The sequence below is a fragment of the Bos taurus genome, chromosome 4, assembly GCF_002263795.3.
Source record: "Bos taurus isolate L1 Dominette 01449 registration number 42190680 breed Hereford chromosome 4, ARS-UCD2.0, whole genome shotgun sequence".
NCBI lineage: Eukaryota > Metazoa > Chordata > Mammalia > Artiodactyla > Bovidae > Bos > Bos taurus.
The window spans coordinates 5,747,756-5,761,071 of NC_037331.1; the positions used below are offsets into that span (position 1 = coordinate 5,747,756).

Genomic DNA, 13,316 nt, shown 5'->3' on the forward strand with positions numbered 1-13,316 from the left:
TATGGGTAACTGAATAAATTACTGCCTAAGTTTATAACTAACTGGCTTTTCTCAACAAAGCATAATAAAATAGAAATTAAATAACTTGAAAAATATAAGGAAGTTTAGTAAATCAGTTAGAGAAAAAGGGGCTCAGATGGCATATAATTAAAAGATAAATAGAAAAATAAAGGAAACATGGAGAAAACCATGTTATATGTAGATTATAAGTCATGCATACGTGGATGAGAATGCCAACAGGAACAGGCTCTCTGTCTGTAACACAGGCCCGAATAATCCTCAGGAGCCCGTACCCTTTGTGACACTTACGTGGGCTGCTTTATTTAATCTCCCAACACTCCAGGTCCTTGGTCCTGAGACCATGCCATGGTAGAGATGTGGGCACTGAGGCTTGAGCACAAGTCTAAGCCATGTGCCCAGAGACAACAAGGCTGGCGGGTGGTGGAACCTAGGGGCCCCGGAAGGCCCTGAAACCCAGGCTCCCAGCTGAGCGGCATCTGTTCTGCGTTAAGTGTAGCACAAGTTCAAGTCACCTGGAGCCTTGTTTATCGAGAGCTATTCTATGTCAGGACTCAAACAGGCTAGGCTCCTGATTGCTTTCACATTAAGGAGGGACAGAACCCAAGTGGGGCAAAGATGACTGATGCAAACTAGGAGCAGGGGCATCAGAGAGGGATGCAGCCAGATGCTTGCTCTGAGTGTGTTGGGGGCTGGCATCTGCCTCCAGGGTGGCACCCCTGCCCTGTGACCCTGGATGGGGTCTTTCAGGACCACGTCTCCCCAAGTTGGGGTGATGAAATTCACAGTTCCTTTACAGGGAGTGTGGGGTCAGGGTACCTGGGCAAAGTGCTGGCCTAGGGCAAGAGTAGGGAGAGGAGGAGGCAGGCCTGGGAAGGTGGGGCAAGGGGAGGGAAGGCTGAGGGAGCAGCTGAGAAGTCCTAATAGCACCAGCGTGCTTCTGGTCACTGGGCTGTGCGTCCCTGAATATAATGAGATACTGTGGTCCCAGGATCTGCTCAAAAATTAGTTTCACTCTTATCATCATCGTGCTCTACAGGACATGCTTTTCTCCTTCTGTTCTCAGGGAACCTTTACCTCTTCCATCCAAAAGGGACACAGAAATGAGCCAACAGCCCCGACCAGAGCAGGGCTGAGGCCCCAGGAAGCATTCACTGGCTGCAGGCGGCCCAGGGGAGTGGGAGCCCTGTTCTCTTAACTGCTCACAAAATGAGTGTCTGGGGCTCTTTAATCATTTACTCTGCCTCAGCCTCCTCATCTGTAAAGTGGGGAGAGAGCCTGTTCCCCCACCTTTGGCCTCATCACACTACTTTGAAAAACAAATGAGAGAGTCGATGTGAAAGTTCTCTGAAAAGGCAGAAGTGTGGGCCAATGTAAGGAACTGCTATTCATAGCCTGGCTTGAAGCTGGGCTGTGGTTAAGATTTTGTTAAAGGTGCAGCACACCCAGGAGGTCAGGGCGGTCCCCTCTGCTGGCTCAGGACTCGGCCCATGGCCGCCCTGGGATCACTTTGGACAGTTATGTGTTATTTGCAAATGCTTCATCAGAGAGATGACTGAGGTAAAGGCACAGCGAATGTGAAACCGGGTGAAGTCCTGAACTAAAAGATGGAGATTTAGTGGAAGACGGCATGGTGGAAGCACCAAGCGGGTTTGGGAAACGTTGGTCTGGAAAGCACCGGGTGTGGTGGGGTTGGGTGTGGGTCAGAGGGTGCGGGCTCTGCTCTGTCACCTGGATGTGCCCCCTCCTGTCCTCCTTGGTAAAACAAGGAAGGGGCTGGGCCAGCTGAGATGCACATACCGAGACCCCGTGTGGTCCCTTTCAGAAGAAAGCCCCATTCCCTTTTCTTAGCAAAGGGCAAGGTTCCATGCTTTGGGGTCCTGACTTGGCACAGATCTGCTGTTTTGAAACCATGTGGAACCACAAGATAGGTACTAACAGAAAAAAACTTCCCTTCCACCCTGTTCATTACGCTCTTGCAAAGAATATGGCTCTAGTATTTAGGAGAAAGATAAAGAACAGATTTGGTAAAAATTGGGGGTTCCTTATGTTTCCCTTGCTTGCTTGACACATTATAAGTGAGGAGTGACTTTGTATCTTTTTTTTTTTTTTTAATTCCTACTCAGTTCCCTGAACTTCTAGAACTCCTGTTGAATCTAGCGGATACTATGGATTCTAGTTCCCAAAGGAGGCTCAAGTTAGAAGTTAGAAACTTCAGTGGAGACTGAATTACTGTCTTGAATCCCTTAACTCTGAATATCCTTTAATAATAGGTCATGCCTGCCGAATCAAAAAATATTTTAATGCAAAACTCATGCAAGAATTATGCTTTTAGGGATTTGTTCTAAAAGAAATGTGTGCATGATTGTACAAAGATAATGTGGAGGTTTGTTGCTTTATTTTTTTAACAACAGAAAAAAATTTCAATAACTACTTGGGCCCACATAAACTATACCTTGCAGTGGAGTATCACACAGCCATTAAAAAGGGTCTTCACAGCCCCGCGCACTGCTGAGGAGAGTGTCCGCTGCGCCTGTCAATCTCACACCTCCCCACACCGCCCCCCTGCACACACACCGACGTGCAGCTGCCTGCACACAGACATTCATGCAGGCCTGGCAGCAAAGTCTAAAATATGCATCAACTTTCAACACTGAGACTCAAAGGAAGAGGTAATTTACTTTTTACAAATATAATTGAATTATTTTTATAATAAGCACATTTGGAAGGAAAAGAAGGTGCTATCTGGTGAGCGTAAATGCGAGCACTGAAGGTGTGAGGACACACACTAGATGTAAACTATGGTTCCACTGCAAATATATTTATATGTTTTGACCTCATAGTCCATTGCAAGAAGTCTCCCTTTAGTAAATAACTCCAAGTTATGGAAAAGATTCACTTAACAAGTATTTGACAACATTTTTTATCATAGTAAGAAACAGAAAACATTTACACATGTAACCTAGACGCGCTAGTCAACGACAGTGCTGTGTGCTGTGCTTAGTTGCTCAGTCATGTCCAGCTCTTTGAGACCCCATGGACTATAGCCCATAAAGCGCCTATGTCCTTTGGGATTCTCCAGGCAAGAATACTGGAGTGGGTTGCCATGCCCTTCTCCGGGGAATCTTCCCAACCCAGGGATCGAACCCAGGTCTCCCACACTGCAGGAGGATTCTTTACCATCTGAACCACCAGGGAAGCCCAAGAATACTGGAATGGGTAGCCTATCCCTTTTCCAGGGGATCTTCCCGACTCAGGAATCAAACTGGGGTCTCCAGCACTGCAGGCAGATTCTTTACTGGCTGAGCTACCAGGGAAGCCCCCTGGAAGTCAATGACAGTACATCTATAAAAATAAAAAAAATTATGGTCTACACAAATAAAATACTATGATGAGTTCATAATAACATGTGCCCATGATGATGCTATAAAGTGAATGCAGTAAAAATTACATATGTAGCATCATCATAGCTGTATAAATACAAGGAAGATGAAGGATGCAGATGACAGATGGAAATATGCCAAAATCTTCATAACAGCTATGTTTTTATGTGACAGTTTAGTTATATTTTTATTATCATTAATTTTTTTCTGTACTTTTTTCTATAATGATCAGATTCCATTCTACAATTTTAAAAGTTAATTTTAAAACCATTAGCATAATCACCACCAATACACTGGGCATGTCAAATGATTTGGTGCCCAGAATACAAAATCAATGAATAAGGAACATTCGAAAGCATTCACCTTTTGGGGAAACTGGTGATTCCAACCACTGAACCCAAGAGTCTGTAGCCTTGACTCTGTCTGAAATGCGGCTTCCACTGAAAGGGCGGGGCAGGCAGTGTTCCTGGCCTAAGTGTCATGGGTTATGAGGAAATCCTTAAAGATGATCTCATAAAGACGTTTCCCTTTAGGAAAGTTTAAGGTGAGAAAACCAAGGAAGAGTCATTTTTGCTTTCGAGGAGGATGGTATTCTACTGGGCACAAAGTAAGTTTATGTGTTTCTGGGGTTTGGACCTCACGCAGATGACATCACATTGCATGCGTCTTCTGTACTTGGCTCAGTGTGGTACTGAGGAAACAACACAGCATTTTGTTTAGAGGTTCAAGTATATGTAGCAAAGCTACCAAGCAAAGCAAGCAGAGGATAAGCACGAAGACTGATGCGATGACTTCTGGGTTGGGGAAGGAAACTCAGGAGACGAGGTTGTAAGGGGTATACAGGCAGCGTAAGAGATGTGAATAAAATACTATTTCCTTAGCTAGGCCTGGGACATAGGCATTTCCTTGTTATTTTGCTTTATATTTTAAATGTGACACTACATATTTTGTATCTATATCTTATAATAAAAACAGAAAGTCTTTTCCTGTGTTAAAAAGTTACAGTGAATGAAAGTGTTAGTTGCTCAGTCACGTCCGACTCTTTGTGACACCATGGACCATAGCCCATCAGGTTCCTCTGTCCATGCAATTCTCCAGGCAAGAATACTGGAGTTGGTAGCCGTTCAGTTCTCCAGGGGATCTTCCTGATGACCCAGGAATCAAAGCCAGGTCTTCTGCATTGCAGGCAGATTCTTTTCTGTCTGAGCCACCAGGGAATCCTTAAAGGGGACGCTGCAGCTGCATGGGTGGGAAATCCAACGCCGGCCTCCCGTGGGGCAGGTAAGAACTCTACCACTAACCACCTATGCTCCATTAAAATTCTATTAAAAATTGAAACCTCATCCAAAGAAGAAACTTTGCAACCTTGGATGCCCTCTAGTGCCCAATTTAAGTAAGTACAGTTAATGTCCAATTCTACATGATCCGCTCAAATTTCCTTTTCTTAAAAACACTAACATCAAGATGAGGTAGAAGGGCATGCTCCCAAATTTACTCAAGTTAAACAGTATGTTATACATCAAATTTTTAAAATGCTGCCAGACTGCTCTTTACTCTCCTTGAAGAGTGATCCAGAAGAATACATTCTACTCTTCAGCAAGAATGTTTCATAAAACACTTCAAAATTCAAATGTATATTTCAAAGGAAAAATACTAGAAAATTTGATGCCAGAAGGTTTTCAATTGAGTTTATCCTTGTGTTCACTCTTAAACTCTTTTTTTTTTACAATCTCTACTTTTAATAGCAATCCTTTCCCTGCAGAAATTAGGCAAGAATCATAAGAGACAAATCCTTTCTTAGGACTTAGCTAAAACATCACAGCCTTCAAGGCTTGTGGATAAAAGTGACCTCTCTGTACAACCAAGATCAAGAACACTAAACTTGCTTCTCAGGAGCCTCACTCCATCCTGCCTTATACTATCATTATTGGGGTGTGGAGCTTACCGGCCCTGCAGGCTTGTAAGCTACGTGAGGGCCAAGTGTTTGGTACAGTACCTGGGATACTTTATGTACTCTCTCTTCTTTTCTTCCTTTATTTCTTACTGGTTGAAATATAACAACTCATTTATTTCTTCAATGCATTAAGTTATAGAAATATAATTTAAAACCAAAGTTACTTTTGAAAGATAGTTTACTTTGGTCAAGTAGTCAAAAGAATTAGGGTGTCAGAATGTGTAACACATGAAAATTCAAAATTATTAGGGGATGTAGAGCAGGTATGAAGGACAGCCAATGTGAAACTGAGCTGGTTTGTTATTTTGGCAAAACGGATGTTTAAAAAAAAAATAGAGCAACTGACATTTAAAATACTGTTGGTGATTCACGCTACAGGCTTACACTCTCCTGCAAGCCTTCCAGTCGTCACAGAAACTGAAGGTGTACCAGCAGTGATGTGCAACAGCTCAGGGCCTAATACAGAAGATTTGGTCCATGATTATCACAGAATACTACTCAGCCAGAAAAAGAACAACATAATGCCATTTGCATCAACATGCATGGACATACAGATTGTCATACTGAGTGAAGACAAAGACAAACGCCATATGCTATCACTTACACGTGGAATCTAGACAAAAATGCTGCCAATGAACTTACTTACAAAACAAACGAGTCATAGACACAGAAAACAAACTTATGGTTACTGGGGAATAAGGGTTGGGAGAGATAAACAGCAGACTGGGATTGACATACACATACTGTTTTGCTGTTGTTTGGTCGCTGCTTCTGTCCAATTCTTTGCAACCCCAGGGGACTATAGCCTGCTGGGCTCCTCTGTCCATGGGATTTCCCAGGCAAGAACACTGGAGTGGGTTGCCATGCCCTCCTCCAGGGGAACTTCCTGACCCAGGGATTGAACTTGAGTCTCCGGCTTGGCAGGTAGATTCTTTTACTGTTGAGCTACCTGGGAAGCCCTTGTACAGACATGACTATATATGAAGTATATAACTAATATATAACTAACATAATCCCTGCTGAATAGCACAGGGAACTCTACTCAACACTCTGTAATGATCTATATGGGAAAAGAATCTAAAAAAGAGTGGAATATATATATATATGTGTAACTGATTCACTTGCCATACAGCAGAGACTAACACAACATTGTAAATCTACTTCAACACATTTTTTAAAAAAACCACACAGAACATCGGCTTATTGTAGTGTGTCTTGTGAATTATCCTAATGAAGCAATTTCTGAGCTTCAGTATTTCCATGGGTGAAAGCAAATACACACACACACACACACACACACACACACACACACACACACATATTCATACAACATTGGAGGTAAACCCAGGTTAGTCAGTGTTCAAAACTGTAATCTCCTTTGTGAGAAACTATAGTTCTTTCAGGAAACAATATGTTTCTTCTTAAGTTGTGGTCAGTACCAGGCCATTTTCTGTTTTTTTAATTATTGAAGTACAGTTGATTTAGAATGTTGTTCCAATTTCTGCTATATGGCAAAGTGACTCAGTTATATACACATTCTTTTTTATATTCTTTTCCATTATGAATTTATCACAAGACACTGAATATAGTTCCCTGCACTATTCAGTAGGAACTTGTTTATTCAAGGCCATTTTTCTATTGCTTCATTCACTGCAAAGCCTTAATGACCACATTTCTTCCTTAATAATAACGTAAGAGGCATAATCACAGGTGGAACTCACCGACTTGAGTTTGTATAAAGGATTTCAGAGCTACGAGGCTTGGCAAGAGATGTGATGTCTCCACAGGGGTTGTCAATGTCATCAGCATTTGTAGACTGAACGCAACCACTGTTGGGATGAAAATACTTTTTTATAGTTTTTATTAGAAACATAGAAAACATAGGTGAACATATCCTAACTTGCAAAGGAAATTTTTCCAAAACAGATCAAAATTCAAAATGTAATACATTAACCACGGTGATGGAACAATTTGCCCTAAAAAATAAAGTAAGGAGATTTTCGTTTTTAGAGTAAGAATTGATCTTCAGTTTGGGCCAGAGTGAGTAACAGCTGGCCTGTGTTACTGAGCAAAGAAGTAGGCTGTCTAAAGCCATGAGCCAAGTCCTTCCCTGGAGCCTGGAGATGGCCTGGGGCGGGCAGGAGTGGTGTCCCAGAGTGGAGGAGGCTTCTGTGGAGATGGAAACAGGCCTGGGGTTCTGGGAAACCAGCAGTGTGCCTCCGGGCCTGAGAGAAGGCCCAATCCATCAGAGGAAGTGAGAGGGTGTCCTGGAGGCATTTCTGGGGCCACTCAGAGAAAAAGGAGTCAACTTAGCTGGGGAGCAGAAGAGGCTAGAGTAACGGGGGGAGCGGGGGTAAAGATGAAAGGCCCAGATTCTTCCACTTCTTGCATTTTCTTTGTTCCAAGTTACTGTGATCTGAATGTGTATGTCCCCCCAACGAAACGTACATGCTGCAATACTAACACCCAAAGGTGATGGTATCAGGAGGCGGGAGGTACTTGAGTCATTAGTGTCCTTATAAAAGGGATCCCACAAGCCCCTCATTCCCTATACCTCCTGTGGACACAAATGTGTGACCAGGGCCATTCCTGGGCCATCCCCGAAGTCAAGACTGCAGAACTGCAGGAAATAAACGTCTGCTGTTATCAGCCCCAGTCTGTGCCGGGCTGTGCCAACACCCCAAGACTTCTAAAACACAAGGTGTTTCTCCAGTATAAAGCACAGAAGACCCGAGTGGAGGGTGACGCACTTCTGTGCCACCCACGGGAAGTCAAATTTAAATTTAGAAAAGCGAGAGGTCGCATTTCCTGCCCTTCAGCATGTGAGCCCATTACAGCTTCCACGTCAACTGTAAAAGTCTTTCTGGTTGACAACACCTAATATGAGCAGTATCCAAGGTATTTTACTTCATAAAATAACCAATTTGGGAAAACTGAAAAAAATGCTAACGCTTTATTTCTTTTATCAAAATCTTTAACACATTTTTGATGAAACTGTTGACAGGCACCATGCTAGGAAAACATTACAAATCTGCTAGAAAGCGTATGTTGTTTTAAAGAGTGAGTTACAAACGTGACTGAGCTGAAAGTAACAATACAGATGTAAATCTAGTAACTTTTAAAACATTAAGAAATGTTACTTACGTATAGAGAGGAATGTATTTGCTTCTGGAACTTGGACTCACACTTAGAAAAAAAGAAAATATGGGCGACTGAGTTACTGATGTTAAGAAAAATTAGGTTGCCAGAGTACTTCTCTTACTAAGTCTTCAGATATATCTCAAAAGAATATGCTTCCAAAAGTTTGTAATTTTAAACAGAAGAGACTTGAAAATGTAGCTTTAAGTGATGAAAAGCAAACACAGAACAGCCAAGGACGAGTAAATCCTTGCTGACTCCTATGATTTAGTTCCAAAGCCTCTTCTCCTAGTTTTTCTTTGCTGTTTTCATCCTCAATGATTACATTGGCAAAGTTGACCTCTAGTTTTCTTAGGGGCTTCTCTGGTGACTCAGATGGTAAACAATCGGCCTGCAACGCAGGAGGCCCGGCTTCAATCTCTGGGTTGGGAAGATCTCCTGGAGAAGGGAATGACAACCCACTCCAGGATTCTTGCCTGGAGAATTCCAGGGACAGAGGAGCCTGGCAGGCTACAGTCCATGGGATTGTAAAGAGACACAAAGAAGGCAGACATTTGAGTTGACTGAGCCTTGGGTGTAACCCTCCATGGTGGAGAGAAAGCCTCCGTGGCCCAAAGAAGTTTGGTGTCTCAGACAAGACTACAGTTACCTAGGGCACTTCAGGGAGCTTAGGGTTTATTTTGTACTTTCCCTGCTCCAACCCCAGAATTAGCCATTTCTCCAAGGATCTTACAATGTCTTCTATTGGAGAAGGGCATTTTAAACCAACATTTTGGAGCTGGATATGCTTCAAATGTATGTATGAGTGTATACGAACCCGTGTGTGCCTGAAAAGGAAGTGATAGTGCTAGCTATTTAGTCATGTCCAACTCTTTGCGACCCCATGAACTGTACCCTGCCCTAACTCTAGGCAAGAATACTGGAGTGGGAAGCCATTCCCTTCCCCAGGGAATATTCCCCACCCAAGGATCAAACTCATGTCTCCTGCATTGCAGGCATATTCTTTACTGTCTGAGCCACCAGGGAAGCCTGTGTACCTACATGTCTACATATATTTCTAAATGTATATATATATGTATACTTATATATACCTGCACACACACACACACACACACACACACACACACACACACATATATATATGTATTAAAATAAAGGGATACAACAGAGATATTAAGAGCTTGGTAATAGATCACAGCAATAAAAGCAAATGAATACCACCAGTAAAGTGAGTTACACCAATATTTTGATTTCCCAGTGCCTATAACAATTATGTTTATACTATACTGTAGTCTATTAAGTGTACAATGGTATTATGCCTAAAATCAATATGTTAATTTAAAAATACTTAACTGCTAAAAAATGTTCACCATACTCTGAGCCTTTAGCGAGTTGTAAAATTATCGTACTATTGTCAGGGGACATTCAACTTTAAGGGATCCAATTTGTCCTTTTCTTCCTTTGTGTGCCGTTTCTCAAGGACTCTCTATTCCTTATCAGTTTCTGAAAAACAGGAGCGAGCAGAGCTGCATGCAGTTCTCAGGACTGAGATCATGAGAAAGAGCACCTGCTTGGATTCCTTTCAGTGACTCCCTTCCGTAACCTTTTACTTAAAGGTAATCTATTCAGTTATGCCCGTCTTACTCAGGATATGGAATGTTTTCTGGCCCTTTGAAGATTGTTATTTTCTTGGCTCTGTTTTTGCTCAAATTTTTTTACTGCCTAAAGCTGCCTTGTATGAAGATATATAAGCATGCATTTCTGCAAATAAAGTACCCTTGTTTCACTCAAGACTTGGGTCCCCTGTGTCCTTCTCGTCGACTCCAGTCCCCAGGTCCCGGTCTACGAACAGTGTGACAATTGGCGCCCAAACGGACGTGGTGAACGCCCTTGGTCAGCGGATGGAATGACTATTAGAACCTACGGAGGTCAGTAAGTGCAGGGTTATGGGACAAACGGGTGGAAAGCCCCACCACTTTCTACTTTACTTCAGCATTTATTTAAGGTTCAGGGACTTTTGGTTTCATGTCAACGGATAGAGGCTTGTCTTCAAACAGTGGTTGAATATAATCCCTGGTTCCCTGATGAAGGCAGTTTCAATTTAGAAATTTGTAAGTGGGCTAAAGAGAATGTTGAATGAGCCACAAGACAGGGAAAAAATATTCCAATAGATTTCTGGCCCTTATGGGCCCTCATTAAAGCCGTGATCTTGCCATTTCAAGGCAACTCTAGCCCCCCTGATATTCGTCAACAAGCAGAATGCTCATTATATGAATATGAATTAGATGATGAGACTTTACAAAAGGCCCAGTTGGAGCAACATAAAACGTTTCAGAACTTTCCCACCATCCCGGCTCCAGCTGTCCCATGCGCTCCTCCTCCTCTTGTAACGGGCATGGAACCGAAGGTCCCCTGGATTCGAGGACAAAATGAATCTGATAATGCTTCTTCTGATGCTCTCTTTGACACTAAAGCCAACAATATGTTTTTTGATGACAATGATAAACCCCTAACACGCACTCATATTTATGAAAACGGATGATCCACTCATTCTCCTTCATGACGTAGGCCTTCTGATTTACTGGCTTTGCAATCTCAAGTCTCTGAGGCCAATGACCTTTTTGCCCTTCCTGTGTTAAGAAATGTTAATGCTCAAGGACAACTAATACCTCAATATGAAGGCATTGATTTTTCTCACATGCAACAAATGAAAAAGGCTGTAACTATGTATGGCCCTCATTCACCTTTTTCTAAACGCTATGGCATCTTCTATTGGAAATTTTATTCCTTATGATTGGTTAATTTTGATAAAAGCTCTTCTTAAACCAGGAGAATATCTTCAATGGATAATGTGGTTTCATGATGTGGTCCGAGACCGTGCCAATTCTAATGCTAGAGCTGGCACTCCCCAAAACCAAATTACTTTTGAAATGTTAACCGGTATGAGGCAATTTGATTCAGTGGAAGCTCAGATACAATGCCCTCCTTTGTTGCATGAGCAATTGAAAGAAGTTGCCCTTGAAGCTTGGGATCGAATTACTCCTCAAGGGGAACCTAAAGGTAGCTACACAAAGATATTACAAGGGCCTAATGAAGCCTATGCTGGTTTTTTAGCTAGACTGGGAGTTGCTATCTCCCGTAGTGTTGTCGGAGAGGAAGTCAGAGTGCAGTTAGAAAAACTGCTTGCATATAAGAATACGAATCAGAAGTGTCAGAGAGCCATCACTCCGATTCATGAGTCCAGGAATATTGATTATTTGAAGGCTTGTCGCAACTTAGGATCAGAAACTCAGAAAATGCAAATGTTAGCTGAAGCAATGGCTGCTGCCTTTAAAAAGGGATATGAAGGATGTTTTGTTTGTGGGGATAAGAGCCATTTAAAAAAGGATTGCCCTAAAAAACGCACAGAAAAAGTTAAAACTGTTAAAAAACCGCCAGGAGTCTGCCCTCGCTGTTGTAAGGGGGTACACTACGCTAAAGAATGTCAATCTAAATATGATGTTGAGGGAAATCCTATTTCAGAAAACTCAAAGATGGGGACTCCCCGGGTCCCCATCAACAAAAACCAGGGGCAAACTCCATCTTTTCCCTCAAACCCTCAACATCCGGCAGTCGATATACCAGCTCTAAATGATTTTATCCTTTTTCCTCAAGCAGTCCCTTCTAGAATACCGACCGGACCTTATGGACCCCTACCCCCACAAACCTTTGGCCTTATACTTGGCCGATCTAGTCTGACTTTTAAGGGAATTACTGTTCACCCTGGAATAATTGATTCAGAATATAAGGGAGAAATTCAAATTATCATGTCATCTCAGATACTATGGCAATTCAAAAAGGGGGACAAAATTGCCCAATTACTTCTTTTACCTTACATTTCTATTAACTCCTCTAATGGTATACGGACAGGTAGATTTGGTAGTACAGATCAAAAGCAATCCTTATGGACATCAATAGTATCTGAATATGCATGACCAAATATACATATCAAAATTAATGGCAAAATATTTTCTGGTCTTCTTGATACTGGATCCGATATTACTATTATTTCCAAACATTTATGGCCCAAATCTTGGCCTATACAGAGAATTTCTTGCCAAATTGCAGGAGTTTCTCAAACCAAAGTACAAGAGGTTTATCAAAATGCCCAAATATATCCATGTGAGGGATCAGAAGGCCAGCCTGCAACATGACCTTATGTGATAGATGCACCCCTCAATAGGAAGAGATTTACTTATGCAATGGCAAACTCAAATATATAATCCACATTTTTCCTAGGGGCCACTGCTCATTTAATAAACATACAATTATTAAAATAACTTGGAAAAATGACGAGCCTATTGGGACAGAGCAGTGGCCCCTTGTAAAAGAGAAATTAGAGGCTGCTAAGGAACTTATAGATACACAATTGAAATTTAAACATATTGAGGAATCTTGTTCCCCTTGGAATTCTCCCATTTTTGTAAAAAAAAGAAATCTGGCAAATGGCATCTCTTAACAGATCTTCGAAAAGTTAATACATCTATGAAACCTATGGGTGCGTTGCAATCAGGAATTCCATCACCTACCACTACTCCTCAAAACTGGCATATTATTATTATAGATTTACAAGACTGCTTTTTTACTATACCTTTACACCCTCTAGACCGAGAGAGATTTGCTTTCTCTCTTCCTTATCCTAATCATATCGGGCCTCATAAACAATATCAATGGACTGTGCTGGCTCAAGGAATGATGACTTCTCCCACCATGTGTCAGTATTATGTAGCCAAAGTCCTTGAACCTGTGAGAAAACAATTTCCTGACTTTCTTGTTATTCATTA

General features: G+C 41.9%; 1 protein-coding gene across 2 annotated transcripts in view; it reads right to left on the reverse strand.

Annotated features, from left to right (window-relative positions):
- Positions 1 to 13,316, reverse strand: part of SPATA48 (spermatogenesis associated 48) — a 66,870-nt gene that overhangs the window by 7,556 nt on the left and 45,998 nt on the right. For both annotated transcript variants that reach the window (XR_009494162.1, XM_002686634.6), the window contains exons 6-7: positions 8,500 to 8,541; positions 7,077 to 7,184 (exon numbers count right to left, since the gene is read on the reverse strand). Coding sequence is in view for 1 of the 2 variants with exons in the window: in XM_002686634.6 (XP_002686680.1) it covers positions 7,077 to 7,184; positions 8,500 to 8,541 (150 nt within the window). In the remaining variant the exon portion in view is untranslated. The remainder of the gene's footprint in view (positions 1 to 7,076; positions 7,185 to 8,499; positions 8,542 to 13,316) is intronic.